This window comes from Ammospiza nelsoni, chromosome 17 (assembly GCF_027579445.1).
Source record: "Ammospiza nelsoni isolate bAmmNel1 chromosome 17, bAmmNel1.pri, whole genome shotgun sequence".
NCBI lineage: Eukaryota > Metazoa > Chordata > Aves > Passeriformes > Passerellidae > Ammospiza > Ammospiza nelsoni.
This window is the reverse complement of record NC_080649.1, coordinates 17,109,242-17,131,834: the sequence shown is the minus strand read 5'-3', so window position 1 is coordinate 17,131,834 and position 22,593 is coordinate 17,109,242. Positions and strand designations below refer to the sequence as shown.

General features: G+C 48.7%; 1 protein-coding gene across 1 annotated transcript in view; it reads right to left on the bottom strand.

Annotated features, from left to right (window-relative positions):
- Positions 1 to 5,192: 5,192 nt before the first annotated feature.
- Positions 5,193 to 22,593, bottom strand: part of LOC132080775 (serine/threonine-protein kinase PAK 3-like) — a 37,921-nt gene continuing 20,520 nt past the window's right edge. Inside the window, 8 exon segments of the mRNA XM_059484057.1 lie at positions 5,193 to 5,279; positions 6,611 to 6,748; positions 9,440 to 9,636; positions 10,082 to 10,181; positions 11,026 to 11,143; positions 11,809 to 11,921; positions 20,035 to 20,370; positions 20,648 to 20,782. Coding sequence (XP_059340040.1) covers positions 5,193 to 5,279; positions 6,611 to 6,748; positions 9,440 to 9,636; positions 10,082 to 10,181; positions 11,026 to 11,143; positions 11,809 to 11,921; positions 20,035 to 20,370; positions 20,648 to 20,782 — 1,224 coding nt within the window.

Genomic DNA, 22,593 nt, shown 5'->3' with positions numbered 1-22,593 from the left:
AAACTTTAAGAAAAGACTGTATAAGGAAAGATTGCAGCACTGGGAAGTCTCCATGATTAGCAGCCGCATGCTCATCTACAAAAGGGATACTCTGCTTTTTTTACCCTTAGCCCCTCCCAATGTTTGGTCAGTCAATTCTTTCTTCTTTCTCTGCCGTCCAGTGGTGGAGATTACTTTCTTGCATCTTGATTGGAGGTCAGGTGTTGTTACACCCTGCCTGCTGGTCACAAGCCAGCCCTCCCCAAATGCCCTGACTACCAAGACTATTACAAGGGGGATAAGAAAGAGGACTATGGGAGGACATATTACAATAACAGCACTTTACATTTGAACATAATATCTATCCACATAATATCTATCTCTTAATTGTGAGAGCCAACTATTACATTACTCACCTATAATGCACAGAAGCAGGAGAGAAGGCACTGGGTTGGCATAACAGCTGAAATCATTGCTAACAAATCTCCCCACATATTTGCACCTTTCTTGGACATGGCCAGGACTCCTGTGGATGTACATCTCTGCCTTTCTTCCCCTTTGGAAGCAGTCAAACTGGCAACTCGTGGGGAAACCAAGGGCTTTGTGGGGGCTGCATTGCTCTGCACACACCCAGGCCACCCGTGGCACAGAGCTTTGGTGCCTAAAAAGATCAACCAGAGGAAAACAGCTGGAGGAGGTTTCATTTGGACCTTTCTTAGCCGCTAACAGAAGTTGTCAAAATGAAAGTGACCAAGCAAGGCCTGATCCCTGCTGCCAGCTCAGGGTTAGAAAGGAGGCATTACTTGATTTCAGTGCTGGGTGCACAGGGAATCACTTCCCTAAGCCCTGCACACCCAGCAATCTCACCTAGTAGTTTGTATCCATGGAACTAAGACATATTCAATACTTTGCTGAAACTTACCGGCTAAACATTACCTCCAATTTTTTGACATATTTCAATCACTTCTCAGAACTTATTGACATCAGAGTAGGAGTGTCCTGTAGCTCCCTGCTGGTCATTGTCACAGGTTCAGGTGACCCATGCACAAAATAACCCAGGACAAAACTGGGCTTGCAAAGCAAATTCATTCTGTTAGTTGCAGTAGCATATAATACATACTGACCTCTGAATTCCCAAAAATCCACTGAACAGAAGGAGTTGGAGCGTGGTGCTCGGCAGCAGGGGCAGGTAGGCAGTGCACTTCCAGGACATCCCCTGGATCAAAACGCTGTGCATCTCGTCCTTCTCAACCCTTCAGCCCAGAACTAGGCCTTGTATCTCCTGCTTAGGAGTGGAATTTTACAGCAGGAGTTAGAGCAGCAGCTCACACATGCCTGGCATGTGAGATGAGGCCATGATGGCTCAGGATGACTCCATGACTCCCTGCCACCAAGGGCTGCATTGTGCATTGTTCTCCTTTCAAAGCTTGACTGCTCACCCATTGACCAATCCATTGTTTCTCTTTCAAGGGTCATGGTCCCACCTGCTAAACAAGACACTTTTCTTCATTGTCTTGTCAACCTGCTCAAACATGGATCAAATATGGCAGGGCCTGGGACACGACTCCAGTTCCTGACACAGTCATTTGGGAAATATTCCCATTCCTCAAACTGTCCTTTGGTGGTCAAGAGCCTCCTAAAACACTTTCTTCCTTTTGAATGCATTCCAGCTACCTTCTTAGCAGGACCACTCTCCTTATTCTCAAGGCCAAGATCGCCACTTGCACACAGTAAGCACTGCAGTGGGGGAATACATGGTTCAGCACTCCTGTTAAAGCTAAAGGAATTCAAAAGACTATGCCCTGTTTGTTAGACTAAATGCCTCTCCTTCCTATTCTGAGAATCAAACACGAGTGTTTCATCAATACACCCTGCAGGTGCTCTTGCTGAGTGAAACCACATTGCTGTGTCAATAAAGCAGCTGGGACTCAGTTTCTTCATGCAGGAAAAGCCAATTCTTTATTCACATAACTCATTTTTGTACTGTTTTCACAGACTTGTGTTCAACTTCAACTGGCTGGTAGTTTCCTTGCCACACAATTTATTGCTTAGAAGGTGTATTAGTGTGTACATATTAAGACTCTCTCCTTTTAAGACTCACTGTTACTCAGGTGATTACATTTTTCTTTCGTGGATGCTCATGGGACAGGTTTCTTGTTTATTACAGATGCAAACAGTTCTCTTAGCACAATAGCTTGTGCACTCATGACTATTCCCATGGGAGGTTAGCTGGCTGCACATAGAAGATGGAACAGGCCAGCTGGGAATTTACCACAGTGTGGTAAATAGGTATGATTCGTGCTGATAACAATTGAAACAAGAATCAATATTGATACAGTAATTAATATTTGTAAATATTAAAACAGATAAAATTAGTAATGCCGAAGAAAAAGGGAGAGGAGGGGCACCATGCCCCCCCCCCCCCCCCCCAGCAGATGTTCAGGAACAGGAGGAAAGCAAGAGATAATGGTTGCTAAAAATTAACAAAGAAGGAACTCTCTGGTTGTGTCCCAGGAAAATGCTAATTATAAGGGATTTATTGCCTTGATACTCTGTCGAAGGAAGGAGACCAGGACACCAGATGGTTCATCACAGGTCCAGTTTATTGAAGAAAGCATCAAACACTTATACAGCAAATAATAAGCTTATGAATATTCTGTAAGCCAAGCAATCTATTGGTTAAACTATACCATCAGCTCTTCCTCATTCCTTTGGGCCTACGTTCTCTACTTCTCACGTCTCGCTGTCCATTTCTTTATCATACTCAGCTAGGCCCAAGGACACGTTATCTTGCAGGTGCAAGATTTGGAATTAGCCACGGTCTTGTACTTTTCCATTCTCTAGTCAGCTAAATTCCCAACAGACACCTGCCTGCAAAAAGGCCTCTGCCCTAGTTAGGACATCTTTACCAAATTAATTCGGCTGTGTCCTCTCTCCTCAAGCCACTCTTTGACAAAACTCTCCACAATACTCAGATGTAGTAATTACGTTAGTTTTGGCTTACATTCTATTGGCTTGGTGTAACCCAAAGGTTAATTAAAGGACACAGAGGAGGACTACAAAATTTTCATCAGACGACCCCCAAAGACTTGTGCGACCACCAACCAAGTGGTGGCATATGGATGGTAAAGGTGATGATGAGGGCAGAGGTAGAAGTGTGAAGAATCGAAAATGGGAGGAGACGGCATTGACTCATGGTATATAAGGACGAATATTCACTTGGCAAGCTTGTATGTGATGTGGCAAGGGTCCCAGAGGCCTGCACTTCGTACCCCGCAGTTATCTGTTGCTTATGCGCTATTATTAGAAACAAATTCTCCCTTATATTAATCAAATTCTCTTCTATCCAATTTTATATTTTTATATTTTAAATATTCAATAAAAATTGCTACTACTTTTAATATTGTTTGGGTTTCTTTTTATGACGGGATAATTGGGCAAACATAACAATAGGTAGGCCTGATTTTATAAGGCCTTTCTTTTCTAATAACCCTACCTTTTCTAATACCCCACCCATAATGTGCAACACATTATGACTTTCTTTCAGAAATTAACGAAGAAAACGCAAATTGCCTGCTGAAACCCTTCTGCCCCTTTCCAAATCAGTTTACTCCTCAAGCACATGCCTCAGGCACATCCCTGATGTGCCTCTCTCCCAGCAGCTCAGAGCTGCATTGCACAGCGCTTGCTGTGCACCACAGAGCACAAAGCAGGCTGGCCTGGTGGGCCTGAATATTTCTGCCAAACACTCTGCATCTCACACCTTTGCTCTGGCTCAGTGCAGAACTGCAGGGTTGCAGGCGCTTCCTCCCAGAGCTGCGTGAGGCGCCGGCTCCTGCAGATGGGCCCTGCCAAGCTGTCCCTGCCTCACGCTGGCCTCGCTTCCCTGGCACAAGTGCCGGGCCTGAAGGAGCTGCCCTGTGCTCCAGCCTGCCGAGCAGCCCGGCTCCCTGCCCCGGTGCCCAGAGTGCTGCACACACTGCTGGCCTTTGCCAGGAGTTGCAGGGCAGCCGGCAGAAGAGGAGGAATCCTCAGCCAGCCCAGCGGCCCGCGGCTGCCCTTGGCCTTTCTCTGCTCCTGGGCACACTCCAGACGGCCATGGCCTCCAGGCCGGGCTGTGCCCAGCACGGCTGCGCTTCCCCTCGGCAGCAGCCAGCTGCCACCTGGGCTCTGAGAGCGGAGGATTCGCCCGCTCCCAGCAAGGGCCCGGCTGCTGCCTCTTGCAGCTCCAAGGGCCTCCTTCCAGCCTGCCTCTGCCGGGGCTCAGGCTGCTCCGGCCTCTGCCGGGGCTCTGCTGGGGCTCCAGCCCGGGCAAGGCCGGGCCCGCTCTCACCTCACAGGCGCTGACAGCTCTGCGCCACAGGAGACCTTCCCGAGCACCCTCTCTGATCTTTCTGCTTTCTCACTTGAGCAAGGCTCTCCTCCAGCCAAAGAGATTATTGCATTTAGGGAGCCCCAATGCTCTCCAGTCGCAGCTGAAGGCCTGCATCTGTATAAGATGTTTGGGCTGCCCCATTCTTCCTGTGCTTTTGCCTTTAAATGCCATTGCCCTTTCTGCCTAAAATAGAAGTACCAAAGATGGCCAAAACCAGACCAGTGGGCCATATTCCAAAGGCAGTGCGGTCTGGAGAGGATGAATGAAGAACATCCTTCCCCACTTTCACACCATGCCAAAGACACTGTTTCACTTTCCACCTTTAAGAAACAACAGACAATTCAGAAGGAATTCTCGAGCTTATTCGCAGAGTGAGAAGAAAGGGAATCTTCAAGGTGAGTTGTGGTTTCAGAAACTTTATTGATTTTCAATCCTACTCTGCAGTCCTATTAGACAATCCTACTCTAACCCTAACCCTTACCTTAACCCTAATCCTTATCCTTATCCTTATCCTTATCCTTATCCTTATCCTTATCCTTATCCTTATCTTTATCCTTATCCTTATCCTCATCCTAATCTTAATCCTTATCCTTATCCTTATCCTCATCCTAATCCTAATCTTTATCCTTATCCTTATCCTTATCCTTATCCTTATCCTTATCCTTATCCTTACCCTTACCCTTATCCTTATCCTTAACCTAATCCTGATCCTGATCCTGATCCTAATCCTAATCCTAATCCTAATCCTAATCCTAATCCTAATCCTAATCCTAATCCTAATCCTAACCTACAATCCTACTCTAAACTGATTGAGGAATAAATGGTCCTGATGTGATTGTCACATTCTTGTCTCCTTCCTCTTCTTCACTGAAACAATCAGTGGCACCAGGCTGGACGCAGGCTCAGCAAATCTTACAAATGGATGCTGCCCAAAGGGGAAAAAAAACAGATCAACAAAAAACAATGAACCATGACTTTCCAAGCTCAGTGCTTCACAGGATTCCTCCTGCTCCTAGAAGGATGCAGGAAGAGGAACAATGGGACTGTCTACACCTCCATCTTTATGTGCAGACTTTGCCATCACAGGCAAACCTGGCCCAGAATCCCACTCATCCATTTATACAGGTGTCTTCATCTTGCTGAGATTTTAGCCCTGCCAGTGCTCTAGAAATGGTGCTTTCTGTCCTTGGAGTTTCTTCTTTTCAGGAAACTCCAAAGCCTCTCATTGGTCCCTCTCTTTGAAAGACAGGCACTGTGCTGATTCCCACAGGGACAGAAAGCAGTGTCTGCCTTTCCATGCCCTGCCCCTCGTGTGCTGGATGGCACCTTCCTTCCCAGCAGGGCCAGCCCAGTGGCACTGGGCCCTGCAGTTCCCTCTCTGCCACACAACCTGGCAGTAACCCTGGCACAGTTCCCGTCTGCTTGAGCGTGCCAGGCAGCAGATGGGGCTGGGACAAGTCCCTCCCAGCTGTCCCTGTTTGCATGGCAGAAACCTCTGAGGGTGGGCTGGGGGGCACAAACCAGGGCCCCTCAGAGGCTGACAGTGAGCCCCCCACAGCCCCTCCGGCCCACAGCCAAATCTCTGACCCCTAGGCTGGGACTGGCTTCCTTGGGTTCCTCCACCACCATTTCATGTTTATGTACCCTGCATTGCTCTACTTCAATTCTTTTGCCATTACATAAAACTGAATACCCCACCAAATTACAAAAGAAGGTGACAGAAACAGCCTCTCTGACTCAGGAAATGCAGAGAGATGTGGGGTTGCTCAGTTTTGTCAAGAACAGGCCCCAGGGAGACTTTATTGCCACTTTCCAAAACTTCAGAGTGGCTTTGAGGAAAGTGGAGGACATCTTTTTTAACAGGGCCAGTTACAAGAGGATGTGGGTGATTATTTTTTAACACAAATAGGATCTAATCAGAACTTGTTTACTCGGAGCATGGTGTGACCCTGGCACAGCTTGCCCCAAGAGCTTGTAGGTGCCCCATCCCTGCAACCATTCCGGCTCCAGTGGCAAAGGGCTCTGAGAAACTTGATGTCTTTAAAGATGTCCCTGCTCATTGCAGGACACTTGCACCAGAGGACATTTGCAGGGCCCTGCCAGCCCAGCCCAGTCTAGGATTCCTCACCATTTTCATCTGAAGAGCAGCAAGAGTGGAGGTGAGGAGGAAGGGGGCTCATCTGCTGCCTTGGGCTTGAGTGGAGGAGGAGCCCATCCCTCAGAGCCTGTTTCACCTGCAGCCCCTTCACATTTTACCTGCAGGAGCTCCTTGGCAGACCAGCGCTGCTCCTCGTCTGTCTGCAGGCAGCAGCTGAGGAAGTCACGCAGGCAGGATGAAAATAGGTTGGGCTGCTGCAGCTTTTGCCTTCCTCCTGTGGCTATCAGGAGTTGGGGCTGGGGAAAAAGGAGACACCGGGCTCCACCTGCTTCTTTCCCATCTGTCACTGCTCTCCCAGATCTCATTGATTAAGCTCCACTCTGCAGTGGCAGTTTCTGCCCTGGCAGAGACCCAGAGATGACTTTCCTTTACCAACCAAAAAACCCAAACCCCGATGCAGCCACAGCCTCTCCAACATCCCACAGATCTTGCCTTGGCAGCTGATTTCATATACTGACCTAGTTAGTGGGAGCTACATCAGCAAAAGGACATTTGCTTCTCTGAGGATTCATGCCAGCTTGAGAGGCTTTTTGGAAGAAGGACTTTGCTATACTAACTCTACTGTATCCAAGGGTTAGTACATGGAAAGTATTTCTGCAGTGCTTCTTGGTCCCTTAAGCACAGCTGCCACAAAACAAAACTAATCAAGCTTTTTGCTTTGTTCTTGAAAAGAATGGGAATTGGAGGGAAAGAAAGGAAATCCACCAGGTATTCCTCAGGTAAGGAAACAAATCTTTGGAATCTCATCTTCAACACAGACACATTAAGATCCATGCACAAACGTACTGGGATGAAAACGCCTGCTTGGACACACAGGAGCCACCTGCAGCTCTGTTTCTCAGCAGTCTGAAAATTTCTGCTTTCCTTACATGGAAAAGAAAAACCTTTCATGGTCAAATCAGAAGGAGAGGTTCCATCCCTACAGTCACTCTCTACTCATTTGGCTACTCAAGTTAATGCATGAATGGTAGGCCCATCCCAGAAAGTGCCAGGAAACAAATGGGAGGTTTTGGCAGGCTCTCCAAATCACCAGGCTCTGGCTTGGTGACGGGCAGAATGTGGCTTGGGCTGGGAGAGAAACACGGTCCCTGAGTGTTTCAGCAGCACTGCACAAGAAGCAGAAGAGACTCTGTGGCCTTTACACCCTCATGCCCAGGTTTCCAGGTTTCAGGCACGTTTCCCAGGGAGAAGAAACTGCACAGGGGGTTAAGTTCCTCTCTAAAAACCAGTGCCTTAGCAACTTTCATGTGTTTGGGCTTCTTTTCTTCATTTCTGGAAATGTAACACCAGTTCTGAGAGGCTTGCCTTATGGTTTTAGGGGCATCTTCACAGACAGACAAGTGGGAAAAACTTGAAACCCAAAGCAAATGTTGCCTGGGAAGAGCTGGGGAGTGTTTGCTTGTGGTGAGGCTTGAGCTGTCTGGCAATCCCTTTCCATGATGTGCAGAAACATCCAGCTGCTCCCCAGAACTCAGTCCCTCTGGGCACGCAGGCCTCTGGAAACCCCTGAGGATTCCAGCCTTTCTCCTTCTCAAGAGCATCTAACCTAAGCTGAGCTCCAGTTTCTTCAGCAAGGCCAAGGATGCTCACTTCCATGCAGCTGACAGTGTCTGTGGAGCTCAGCAGGTCTTTCTGATACTCCTCAGGCCAAGGAATTACAGTGTAGATTGGCAAGACATCAGCTGATCATTATCCAGCGTGGTTCATGTGGAACCAAGCTCTAGCACGCTGACAAGTCAGGGGGAGAGAGCTCATTCTGCTTTTGCAAGATGGTATTTAGAAACATAAGACACCAACTTGGAATTATTCAAACCTCAACTTGCAGAATCCATCTCAAATAGACAAAAATAACAATGGCAAGAGGCCTTGGAGTCTCCATAAAAATGCCCACCACTGTCATGATAAGTCTGTGCTCATGGCACTGAAATAGATGGTGACCAAAGAGACTTTGCTATTATCCTCTTCAACCCAAAGGAGAATTTCAAAGCCAGAAATGGCAATGCACTCTCCTTGTGTACAAATAATTTATGTGGCTTTCTGTCCTTTTCCCACATCACCAGAGGTGACAAAGAGGGTTTTATCCTGACTCTCAGCTGAGCTCAGCCACTGGCCATGGTGGGGAGCTGGAGCCCTCCCTGTCATTAGAACTGTGCAGGCCAGGGATGGCCCTGCTCCTGTGGTAAAGAAACACAGCACCGGTGTCAATTGCCCATGCTGGATCCCAGCCCAGGCACCTGCCTGCGAGCTCATCAACTTGTTAAAGTACCAAGAAACAGCCAAGGGTTTGGCAAACAATTCTAACTGCAGTCGGAGAAAAACACATCCTAAACTTATCCAGGCCACCCACACACGTGACTGAACAATGTACAGATGACTTGAAAGCCTGAAAGTTTCAACAACCACAGGATTTGGAGAAGATGCTACAGAATGGAAGAGAAGAGCTGCATTTAAAAAATGAAAAAGCAATCAGAACTGCTTGGGCATTGCTTTGGTAGTAGGTTTTTTTCCTCTTTTCCTTTTTTGTTTACTTTTCTTTTTCCTTTTTTCCTATGTTTTCTATAAAATTGAAACTGGGAAGGTCTAACCTGCATTTCTCAGGATGTTTATCGTATGTCTACCCTGTCCACTGAAAAATTCTTGTCCTTCAAAAACAGAGTTCCAACATTGTTCAAAAAACAAGTGAGAAATGTCAGGCATGGCTGGAGGCCAAAATGGCAGGTTTCTGAACTGGTTAGGTTTCTGAACTGCCACTTCCCTTTCTGATACAACCAAAGCTACAGCAGACGCTGATGTGTTGCAGGGGCATTTTTAGAAGGGGACCTTGGTGGAAGTGGTGCCAGCAGATGGCAATGGGATTTTGTCCAATGGCACACAGAACACGGGACAGGTGAGAAAGACAGTGGGATCGGTGAGTATTTGCACCTTACCAAGACAGGAGTTGCATTCCAGGAAGGAACTTCTCATTCCACCATTTCGATGCCCACAATTCCCAAAGACCATATGTCCACTTTGGGGCCACATGGTTGGCCTGTCACCACTTCAGGCGCCAGCCACCCAGCAGCGCCGGCCACGGAGCTCTGTCTGCCCTGCTCAGGGCTGAGCTGAGCAAAGAGGCCAAAGTCAGCTGTGGAGAAAAAAACAAACCATGAAAGCCAGCTCCAATTAGGAAACCAAGCAAAACAATTCCCCACTCTCAGGCTAAGAATGTGTTGTTGAATCTCCTGGAGAACTGTCCACACTCGATTTCCTTGGGGATTTAGCCAAGGGAGTATGGAATTGGCCACTTCCAAAAAAACCCAGGTTTCTTAATGCTGCTCACAGCAGTGGACTTCATTCCCCTGAAGCTTTAGATTGTAGATCCCTCTGTCTAGAAGGGACCCACACAGAGCAAGGCCACTCTTGACTGCTTGTGGCTCCTTCTACCTCTGTGCACGTTGCAACTGTGCCCTCAGCTCGCAGCAGGGGTCCCTGCACTGCCACCAGCACCATTTTTGGGGAGCTGGCAGTCACGCCAAGCAGCCCCACACCCACATCCCTGGAACGCTGCACCTGACCAGGAATACACTGACCCAGCTTGACAGAACCGTCAGTTCTGAGAAGGATGTTTCTGCTCTTCACATCTTGGTGGATGACATGGTTTGCATGAAGAAAATCCAGTCCTTGCAGGCACTGAGCGAGAAAACAGAAACAGAAGGGCAAAAATGAGTGATGTGATTTCATCACACAAGAAGGGAAACAAAGAATCGAAAAGATTCCCTCTCCAGGGGAATGGGGATTAAGGGCAGAACAGTAATGGCCACTGAGAGGAAGAGCTTGCTGCTCCAACACTTGCAGGGCAGGACCTTTCTGAGGAAAGGCACGTCAGCTTTTGAAAGAGCAACAGCACCTGCTGTTGTAGGCTGTCCCCTGCAAACCAGCCAGGACGACTCCTACTGCAGTGGACGTGCTTTTTCCATGCAGAGGACAAAGGAGGGGTTTGGAAAGGAAAAGTCCCTCCCTTTGGTGTTTAGTGGATCACTTTTGCGTGGGAGGCTGCATGGAAAAGATTTTCTTGCTGGCCTCAGCACAGGCTTGGAAGTATCACACCAGTCACTTTGTGGAAGCAAAGAGCATTTTGGCTGCACTTCTATCCTTTTCAGCTGAGGACTCTGAGAAATGAGTATTTTTTCTTTTCTGGTTATTTCAAATCCTGCCACCAGCACCTTTCCTTTTACAGGCAAGGAATGCAGTGAAGACAGACTCCAGGCAAACATGTAGAGAGGCAAGGTGGAGAACAGCGAATACAAATACAAGAGACAGAGCGAGAATACAATAGGAGGAGATAAGAGTACTGGCACTGAGTACAGGGAGTGCAGGGGCACTGGCAGGCCTTTCACTTGAGATGCTTTTACTTGCCCATAGAATAGCAGCAACACAGAAACAAAGGTTGGCGCAGGAAATCACTCCAGCTCTGAGCCCCTGTTTCCCAGACAATCCTGCCCAAGCCCTTGGAAATACAGCTGGGATTGCTGACCTCCCGACTGATGGCTGCCATCTCATCTTCCGACAGGTAGGTTTGGCTGATGACATTGCTCAGAGTGCCTCCATCCATGTACTCCATAACCAGGGACAGTTCCTCACCCACAAGGTAGCTGAAAGAAGGAAACAAGGGCATGGAGATGAATGTACATGGCTAAGTTGCTGTTTGGAAAAGACAGGTTGGTTCTTCTTTTCAGGTCCCTTTGAGACAAAGACAAAATAAAGGAAGAGACATTCCCTCTTGGCTGTGCATTGTTTGCCATCTGTGCAGTCTCAAGGAGAAAGGCACAGCTGCAAAAAAGGAGATGTCTTAGATGGGCAGCTGGGCAGCAAGCAAAATGTGCAGTTTAGTAACAGCCCAGATAAAAAAACCTGTCATGCATGGTGTTTCTGGAAAAAAAGCACCTAGTCTTCCTGGCATGCATAGCAATGGAAAACAGTGGCAACAATCCAAGGGAAATCCTTGTTAGTTTACCTGGACATAAGAAGACACTTGAAAAAAATTAAGCTCCAAAACAAAGTGGTGGCTGTGAATATAGAGATCATTGATTTAGTAAGACACAACTCATCCGGGTTTTTGAACAATTTTCAAATACCATGTGCCAGCGAAGACTCATGCAGACAAAATGCAATCTCTTCCCATCCACTGGAGATGAAAAGAGCAATAATAATTAGCCAATAATTACAGCTCTATTTTCTGCCAGTGACCAAAGTGGGATTTTACCTTGCATGTTTGCAACATGCAAACAAACATTCATGGGACAAAAGCACAACTCACCTGTCTAAACAGTTGACCAGGTTGGGATTTCTATTCACCTTCATGACCATGAGTTTGTTGACTTTTAGTTCCTTCTTCCCCAGTCCTTGAAGCTGTATTTTCTTGATGGCCACCTAAAACGACATTGAAAATCAGTAACTTGAGAGGTTGGTGGCATGAGACCACAAGGCACGTGGAGCGAGTGATTTTGCAATGACACAGCTGAGCTGTGCCAAACTGCCTTGTGATTAGGCACTGCAGTAATCAGGAACTGACATTCCAACAGCCCATTTCTCTGCTCCCTTGGGAGCCAGTTACAGGGCACGTGGGGCCACTGGCATTTTGCCTTGACCACTTGGTAACAGCAGTGTCGCAGTTATCACCCACAAACCTCTGACCATACTCTCTGCTGCTTGGTTTGGGACTCAGAAGAAGTAATCCATGCCTTCATACTCTGTGGATACATCTTGGGCTATGGGCAGGGCTTAGGGCTTTCAGGGACGCCTTGCAGATCTCTCCCTACGTGCAGTTCCCAAGTGCAGCACTGCAGGTGGCTAAGGAACTACCAGTAACTTTCAGATGCATTTACTGGCTGCCAGAAATGAGAAGCCATGACTCTGAAGCTGCAGCCCCAAAGAGCAGCGAGGTGCTCGCAGGCACCACCTTTGTTTTAGCAATGGAGAGCGAGTGAGCGCGTCCTTCTCTGAAAGGAACCGCTGCCCTCCGTGCCTTCCTTCTGGCAGCTGAGGAGGACAAAGTCCCAAACGTGTTCTGTGGGCTGGCACCAGTCTGTGCTTCTTGTGCCTTTTCAGCACAGCTCTGCCCAAAGCTCCAGCCACAGCTCACACCAGAGGGGAAAGCCCTCGAGTGCAGCAGAGTCCACAGGGGTTGCTGACATTTACCTCTCCTCCTGTGGCAGTGTCAAGTGCTTTACAAACATCTCCAAAAGTCCTAGAAACAAAACAAAAGCAGAGAGAGGAGAAGCCATTTAGATCTTGCAGTGAAAGCCAGCCCACACAGGTGATCTGTGCTGTAAGTACCGCAGACCTGCAGGACCACTGGAAGCATGGAGATGTCTTTGACAATGCCTTCTGAGCACACTTAGAAATTCTGATCAGCACTGACAATCTAAGCCCAGTGCCTGAACACATTTGCAGCTTGTCTGACTTCACACTTGATACCTATTCCACCAGCAAAACACCTGATGCATAGTTTTGTACCATTAACATTGCTTGGACTCACCCACTGCCAATATTTTCCAGTTCAATGTATTTTACAATAGGATTTTCCATCTTCACCATTCTCCCTGAGGGAAACAAAATGCAAGATGTTCACTTTAAAGCAGACATCCCACCTTCTAGGAGATACAAAAGGCAGCCCCACTGTCTGGGGCTCTGAGCCCTCCCTTGGTGGACAGCGGGCTAACAACAACAGGAACAGGAACTGGAACAACAAGAAAAGAACAGCAGGCCCACAGCACAAGTGGCTGGCACAGAGACTGATTTCCAGCATCCTTTTAAGTGAGAGACCTCTTGACAGCAGGCACACAGGGAAGCACAGGGAGATACATTCAGAGGAGACTGAGACCAGAAGAGAATACCTACCAAGGCAAGTAAGTTTGTCATCTAGAAACATTTAGGAGAGCTGGAACTAACAGTGCCTTTGTTTTCTTGGGAATAAACACTGTGAGATTTATAAAAGGTTTCCTACTTGCTAAGATTAAGTGCACCAGGACATCTAGAATCAATTCCTCTGAACAGATGTCAAGTTCAGAACAGGAGGAATATTGCCAAGTGTTCCCATCTTTTCCACCTTGCAGCAGTTTGCCAGAAGAATGCCTCTGCATTTGTAAACCAGAGCAGCTCATGCTAGAACCGATCCCCACGGGGCTTTCAGCATCAGGACCCTCACCCTTTATGAGCAGGCTGAGCCCAAAGACGCCCTTGCCCATGCCCCATGTGAAGAACCGCGCCACTTCTCTTCACCCTGACAGCGCGGCTCAGTCGCTCCCATTGCACTCGCCCTCTCGGCACCGCACACGTCCCCATCTTCCCAACTCAGCACGGCGGGCACGGGCACAGAGGACAGCAGAGCTCCTCAGGCGTCCCTGTGACACAGAGAGCTGCCCAGAGGAGATGTTGACCCTCTTGTGAGCCCAGGCCGTGCGAGGCAGAAGCCGGCCCAGAGCAGGGGCTGCTGCCTTGTAAGGTTTTCTGTGTTGCTGTTCTGGTGGCCTGGAAAGGCCCAGGGATGGCCTTGGAGAGCCGACGCTTCAAAGAACGAGGAGAGACTTCTGATCTTGTCTCGGTCTTGGTGTTTATTAATTGTTTATCTAAAAGATTTTCTTTCAGCCCGACAGAGGTCTGCACAGCAAGTCAGCCATGGGCACACTCCGAGCCCCCTGGGCGGTCACTTATCTTTATACTCGAAGTTACGTATACAATATTTACTATTTCTCCCCAATACCTTCTACTCTTATTAACCGGTGCACTTTTAGTAATGACCAATCCCAAAGTGCCACCACCACCACAGAAGATGGAGGCCAAGAAGAAGAAGAAGAAGGACAGGACACGCCCCAATTCCTCCATCTTACTTCTCTAGACCCCCCTGTACCAAAATCCTAAACCCTGTGTTTTACACTCTAATTAACTTATCCCTTCACCATTCACCCAGTGGAATCCTCCTATCCTCATACAGGTCTCATCTCCTGTGTAGGATCAAAATCCTGCCACCAGACACTTCTGGCAACATTCCAGGATTCCCGAGCCCCCCAAGGGTGGTCTCGGCCTCTCTGCACCTCCATCCTGAGGTGCTGAGATCCCACATCTCCCCCTTCTGTTTGCACCAGGAAGACTTCCTTTGTTATCCGATTCATAGTGTGTTTTAAACATGCAAATATGCATGGGATGACAAGTATGAGGAATAGGAGAATTATTAAAACATAGAATCCTACTCTTAAAATTCCTCTCCAAATGGGAGAGATGTCAAAGAAGTCTACCAGCTGATCGATCCATGATCCTGTGATCTCGCCAAGTTTATTTATGCTGTCCTTTATATTTTTGATACTTTCATGAATTGACCTTGAATGATCTGAGAGATTCATGCAGCACATCCCTTCAAACTCTTCACACCCATGTCCATGAGCGAGCAATAGATAATCGATCGCCGCTCTGTTTTGAAGAGTCGCCTGCCTTGTACCACTGATGTCTTTTAACATGTCATCCAATGCGACAGACACAGACCGTGCATGTTTGCTCAGCCAACAACCCATGCGGTCGATTTGAGTCAAGGCTACCCCTGATGCTGTTTGCGGTGAGAAAATTGCGGTAGCAATACTCGCTTTCTTGTCCCAAGAAAACATTTTATCATTGCAATCTGTCGCATATTGTTCTATTGATCTTTTTTCTCTGCGTTTTTTCTCTCTTAACATGTTCAAATCAGGCGATAGTATTGAAATTTCCCCAATGCTGCATGGACCTCCCGTGGCATTAGCAGGAATGCCGTGCCAAATTCTGTCTCCGCAAATTAAAAACAAACCCCGTGGCAATTGCACTGGGACTTGGACCGATCCTTTGATAGTTTTCCCTATATATTTACACCATGCTGACGCATTCTTATAGAATTCATGAATGGGAGTCAAATCGACAGTTTTCGCCTTTGTGACATTCGGAGTCTCAAACTGCATGCAGAGTTCCATTGTCATGGACCCAAAAATCTCCAATTCCTGAGGTTCTGTAGAAGCCACAGGAAGTAGATGTGTCCAAGCACACCACTCTTTCACAGGATCTTTAATGATCTGCGAAATGTTAACTGCGGAGTGCCCTGGAACTGGCCATTCGTCCACTGGCAATCCAATCATGCATGCTGAAAATGGTTTTCCTGGCCTCGAATGTGTCAGGCAAATACTATCTAAATTTGCTGCCTGAGCTAAAGTCTCCCATACATTTTGCCTTGGTTGAGTAATAGGTAAATCACCCCCATTGTTTACTGTAACGAATGAAAGAATGATGCACATAAGCATCATAAAACCCATAATTCCGCTCCTGCGTGAAATTATTATTCTGTTTTCCATTCAAGACCCTAGAGAAGATTCCCCCAAAGTCTTTAGCTTCTTTTATTTTTCTTCTGAATCGTTCACCACCGTCTGAGTCTCGACTTCCGTTTGAGTGCTCGTCTCTTTGTCTTTTGGATCAACGTTCTCGTGTTCTCGTGTTCGGAATGGCTTCACGTGCCGTGCCGACACCCACTTCAGACCTCGATCTGTGGAGATACAAGCGAAAGCCTTGCCCCCCACTAGGTGGCGCTGTCACCGGCCTCCCCAGCTCGGATGACAGCCTGAGCTCGACTGCCCCTGTCCTGTCGACTGCCGTGTTCGTGATCTCATTTGAGACCGTGTCTGCTTGGCTTTTAATTCAGCTGAAAATGGAGCTTGAACACCAGAACGTCTCCCTTGAAGGGAAGGGACTGGGACTCCGAGGGTTATACCAGAGGCATCAAGTCTGAGGAGGGTGTGGAGCCGCTGGGACATAGGATCCCGAGCACGGCCCCTCCTCGCCCGAGACGTCACTCTCTCCCCCTCGTTCCACCTCCGAATCTCCTCCCCTCAGTCTGTCCCGACTCTGTCTCCTCTCCCTCTGACGTTGTGTCCCTGGCTCCTCCCGCCGGTGTGTACAGCCCGCCCCCCGCCGGCACCCGGGCCCGCCCCGCAATTCGACCCGACTTTGCTCCCGGGTTACTCTGCCGGCCGGCCGGAGCGGCCGGAGCGGCCGCCACCCCCCGGCGCCGCGCTGATAAAAGCCGCGTCTGCACTCATGTCTCCCTTTATCTCTTCACCCGCGCTCCCCGCCGGCTCCGCCGCTGCCGCGCCGTGCCCCCCGCGGGAAACGCCTCCCCCCCCGATCCCTTCTCTTCCCCCTGCACCCCCTCCTCCGATCCTGACTCCCTTATATTCTCCGGAGTTTTAGGACGCTTTAGGAGCTTCTTGGGGTTTCTGGGTTTTGGGACCGGGGGCTTTAATATTATTTCCTGCTCTCTTTTCTCGAGAGCCCTTTCCCCTGGCTTCTTGAGGCCAGAACTAATTAAAATTTTTTCTTTTTTTTTTTTCTCCTGGAGCTTTGCTCCCCACCCTCCTTCTGAGGGTGCCGGCAACTTTTCGTTGCTCTCCCAGTCTTTTCGACTGTACCGAAATGCCTTTCAAGCATTTTCCTTGCCGGCGAGAGCAGCTTTAACGCTGTCTCGTCCTTCTTTGTTGCTAGAAAATATAAATGCCTATTAATTTCCTGCCAAAACCCCACTTCGAATAGCAGGCATGTTTCGGCCAGTGGGTAATTAAGCCTTGCCCACAACAACAGCTGTTTTAATTCTTTTCTTGGGATCCCTTCTGTATATGCTTGAGCCACGCCTTGTAAGGCGGACAAAATTTCCCGTTGTTTTTTGGGAGAGTGTGCAATTATGTTCTTATTTTTTGACCTTCTCACCGAATCTGTCGTCAGAGCTGTCCGAAGGCTCCCGTCTCTGTCCAGCAGGTCACAGGAGAAGGAATCCAGAGGCGCCTTCTGGTTCCGATCCGGGCTGCTCTGCGAACTGCCTTCGGCAGAAGCTGAGAGATGGAATTCTCAGTGACTGCTGTTTTTTTTTGCAGACTCTTCTGGCTGTTTTTTTTTTTTCTTTTCTTTTCTTCTTTCTTCTTTTCCTTTTTTTTTTTTTTTCTCAAGCTTCTCTCCTCAGGAACTGCTCTCTCGGCTCTTCAGCTCTTCAGCTCTTCAGGGCTGATCCCCCCCCGAAAGGGTTGGTGGGGGGTGCCCACGCAGCGAACGCCACTTGTTAGGTTTTCTGGCTGTTGCTGTTCTGGTGGCCTGGAAAGGCCCAGGGATGGCCTTGGAGAGCCGACGCTTCAAAGAACGAGGAGAGACTTCTGATCCTGTCTCGGTCTTGGTGTTTATTAATTGTTTATCTAAAAGATTTTCTTTCAGCCCGACAGAGGTCTGCACAGCAAGTCAGCCATGGGCACACTCCGAGCCCCCTGGGCGGTCACTTATCTTTATACTCGAAGTTACGTATACAATATTTACTATTTCTCCCCAATACCTTCTACTCTTATTAACCGGTGCACTTTTAGTAATGACCAATCCCAAAGTGCCACCACCACCACAGAAGATGGAGGCCAAGAAGAAGAAGAAGAAGGACAGGACACGCCCCAATTCCTCCATCTTACTTCTCTAGACCCCCCTGTACCAAAATCCTAAACCCTGTGTTTTACACTCTAATTAACTTATCCCTTCACCATTCACCCAGTGGAATCCTCCTATCCTCATACAGGTCTCATCTCCTGTGTAGGATCAAAATCCTGCCACCAGACACTTCTGGCAACATTCCAGGATTCCCGAGCCCCCCAAGGGTGGTCTCGGCCTCTCTGCACCTCCATCCTGAGGTGCTGAGATCCCACACTGCCTCAGGCAGCTCCGTGCTGCAGCAGCCGGGCAGCAGCGAGACCCTCCCAGCTAAGGAAGGCTCCAGCCCCTGCATTGTCACCAGCCCTCAGGGACAGGGCAGCGACCACAAGTCTGGCAAAGCCCAAGCATAAGCACCGACAGGCACTGATGGGAAGAAGCCAGAGTAAGCCTGAGCCCCGGACAAGCTGTTGCCCCCATTCAGGACACAACAGGATGGGCTTTGAGATCAGCCACACCCAGGCACAGATCAGTGCCCTTTTTGTCCCAACAGGTGGTGGTAGACACAGAATACACTGGGCTCTCTTCTCAACCCCACCAGATCTTATCTGAGAGCACAGCTCTGGCAGCTGTTAAGGGCAAGAAGCAGATTCATTGGGTTGTGCTGCAGAATCACAAAGGGCTTGATGTGTTCTCCTAGAGACTGATCTCAGCAGGGCTTCTGCCAGTGGCTAGGACTCAAGCAGTCACAGCCTTCTGCTGATCCAGGAACAATCCCTGCTTCTGCCTTCGGCAGAGAGGGAAGCTCAGGCAAACTCCAGCCAGTCTAAGCTGCCCTCAGAGGCAGCAGGAACACCCAGAGCTCTCTCTTGCTGCCTCGGAGCACTGCCAGCACTTCTGCGACACTAAACTGAGCAGAACCCTCTGTTACAGCTATGCTGACACGTGCACACAACACACTGTCCCTCAGATAAGAAAGATACCAGACGTACTCTGCTGCTCCAGGGAGTCACCCGCCATCTCCTGTTGCTGAGCAGCAGCTGGGTCAGCATGGGAGGTGAACCAAGGGCTCAGGCTCCACTTCTTCAGCTGAGGAGCAAAGGCTCCTTGGGACAGCACTGCTGCTTCTGCTGCAGCTTCAGTGTCAAAGTCAGTATAGATCTGAGACAAGAAATGAGTTGATGTCAGGAAGGTGTGGCAGAGATTGCCCTGAAATGCAAGAGAGATTGCCATTTGAAATGCAAGCCCTTAGGAAGCTGCTGTCAGCCACATGCAGAGCTCTTCCACTGGATTGCTTTGGATGTCCACTTGTGAAACCAAATGGTCAAAACCAAAGGCTGGTTTTACTTGAGTTCATAGCCAGTTTCTTGTTCTAAAGGATGACTGCAGCAACGACCGCTCCACTTCCTCCCAAGGACTCCTTTTCCCCTCCTAGGTCTGCAGATACATTTGCAGCTCCTCATTCTAATGTTCTACCTCCTGCCATGAAATTCTCTTTTTCTGCACCTTCCTCGGGACGTGCTTATCCTGCAGCATCTCTGGATGGGTCAGTTCCTGGGCCTCATGCCAGCCTCGGGGCTCTTGGTTGCCCGTCATTTGCTGGAACTCTCTGCAGGCTGCCAGGTAGGATGGCAACACTTCCACCTCAAGTCAAACAGAACAAAGCAGTCAGAGACTACAGCTTGTCCCCGTCAGCCAGGAGTCATCGAGTGGGAAGAAAGTAAAGGACAGGAGCAGATCTGCAAGGGATACAGACAGCTTGTAGCTCGTATTCCAAATCTATATGAGTGACCATGTTCACCTGCAAAAACACCTCAAGAAACAAGGTCACCTGGAAGAAGCCAGCAGGAGTTCATTGGGATGACTGCTGGCTAAATGGCCAGAGGAGTAATGCCACTGTCTAGAGCATCAGCTGAGATCCAGCAGAGCAGGAAGTGTTCTTGAGAGCAGCTCTGACAGAGGCCTCATCAGGATGGCACTCAGAGGCATCACCCACCCCTGCTGCTCTGCACTGGAAAGGCAAGGAGGGCAGAAACCACCCTTGGGTGACTGCAGTGCTGATTGCTATTTCCCTCACTTGCTTTTCTAGAGCCTTTTGCTCCTGAAGGAGGTGATTAATTTTCTCTTTGATGATTTTAATTTTTTCATCTAGCCTCTTCTTCCTTGCCTTGGTCCTAGCCTCAGTTTCCTGCAGCTGTGCCTGCATCTGTTTGTCAATTTTCTGTAAACAACAATGGAAAGGACTCTCTTTCATGAGTGGAGTGGCTGCCATTCCTTCATTCACCTGTTTTTGTTGATTACCCCTGTGCATAGGGAGATTCTTCTCCTCTTGGATGTCTTCATTCCTCCTCTTCACTGCCATGATGTCACTCTGAGCTTCGGGCAGCTCTGCTTGTGGCTCTGCCTTGATGTTCTGTACACACAAAAGCAGAGCAAGGGACTGAGAGCTGCCATCAAGCTCAGCTTTTCCCTCTTTTAGCCTCAAAATCACATTTATTCAGCCCCTTCTTTCTGCTTCCCTCCCCACACCTGCCTCCATTGCAAACCTCCTGTCCCAGGGCTGATCTCTGCAGATTGCAAGGCTCTGTGCCTCCATTGCCTGTGGGACTCCTGGCCTCCTCAGTGCCAAGAGCTCTGGTTTATGCCCCTCTCCCTGCCCTTCCCTCTGTGCCCTGGCCAGTCAGGCTCACCTGGCCATTCTCCTGTGGCTCTTCCACCTGCTGCCTGAGCTGCTCTTCCTGCCCTCGGGCAGGGAACAGCTCTCCCTGAGTCTGGCATGGCAGCTCAGATGAGGCAGTGTGCTCCTGCTCTTTCTCTAGAAGCACCTGCACAGAAAGCAAGAGAAGATGGGTTTCAACTTCCCATACGCCCTTTGTGGGCCAAGACTCACAGACTGCTGGGCTCACACGTTCCCAAAGCACTGTGCTGCTGCTCTCCTGGGTCGTTCTCTGCCCGAGGGGAGGCACAGATTCCAAAGTGACCCTGGCCCTACAATCAGGGGCCATCTGGGACTGAAGCTCCAGCAGCCTCTCAGGCAGCTGACAGGGAAGGGGTGGCATTTCTCAAGGGTCTGGTGAGGGCCTCCCTCTGCTTCTGCCATGTCCTGTTTGTCTCTCCTGAAGGGATGCCTTTAGGTGAGCTTTGCATCTTCCACTGCTTTGGAGCAGAGTCAGGAAGATTTAGATAGATAGATAGATAGATAGATAGATAGATAGATAGATAGATAGATAGATAGATAGATAGATAGACAGATCTCACTTTTATAATATCTCTTTACTGTACTGTGGTATTTACATTCTTTGAATGGAGAGAGATATAATTCTCTCTCCTAGGTTTTTTTTAAGGGAAGGTAGTGAGAAACTTAGAGAAGAAGAGAAAACAATTCTAATCTCTACTGGCTGTTCTTGTTTTTTAGTACATTAAGAATGTGTTATAGTGATTGTTTTCTGAAAGTGATTTGTTAGTTGGATTTTAGTGATAGTTGTTTAATTTGATTAGCTAATTAGATAAAAGACTGCCTGGAGACAGTCACGAGTTTTTCTTCAGTAGCTTTTTAGTGAAGTATCTCTTTAGTGTAGTTTTAATATAGTACTAGTGTAATATAACATAGCTTAAGAAAGCATTTGTTTAACCTTCTTAATCATAGAGTGAAAGCACATTTTTCGCCACGTGGGGGTCACCCTGAATCAATCCTGTCCTTTCTGTCACTACACACATCAGCACTCGGCAGCAATGCCCTAATTAGCAGCCATCCTGAACTTGCTCTCCTGTTGCTTCAGTAACCCACACTCTTGGGGAATCTGGAGCATGTAGGTCCTTATGGAATGCAATCAGACCCAGAGCATTGCACTGGGAACTGCACTCTTTGTGCATCTGTGCTCGGGCAAGTTCTTCGCTTGGACTCGCCCACACTGATGGTGCTAAAGTGGCTGGAATCAGAAATGCAGCCCAGCCCCTCCCAGCTCCTCTAATCTCTGAGCACCAGCTGGAATGCAAGGGCATTGATTTCCTACTCAGTTCCCAAACACAACACACACTGATTCCCTGGGCTGCCAAAAGACACGGGAGCCGTTAACTTGAAAAGGATGGGCAAGCCCTACTGGCTGGTCTGGCACCAGAACAGCTCGTTCTGCACCAACATCCCTGCCCCAAACTATGTCTTCTTGTGCAAAAATACTGCATTATCCAGAACTGCCTCCTTGAACACTAAAATTCTAGCAAAATTTCTGCCAGTGCTGTAAAAGGGCAGGAAAGATTGAGAAAAAAGCTCCCTTGCTCCCTGGAGAAGGAGAAATTGCACAAGGCTTCTCCTTCTAGCAAACAAACAAATAAACAAAATATGAAAGTGTTACCTACTCCAGTGTCTAAAGCACTTGGATGCAGTGAAGGGATGTTTGGCAGGGAAACAGCCCTCGTGCTGAGCATTGGCTCTATGGATCCAAGGCAGGGATCAATGGAAGTCTGCCTGAAGGTCCCTCATGAGCCCCCATTGTCCAGGCTGAAGCTCCCTCAGCACCTCCTCCCTGGCCTTGTGCTGCACCCCTTGCCCAGCTCCCCTGTCCCTCTGTGCCCACGCTGCAGCCCCTCCATGACTTTCTGCTTCCCAGGGCCCACAGCTGCACACAGCACTCCAGCT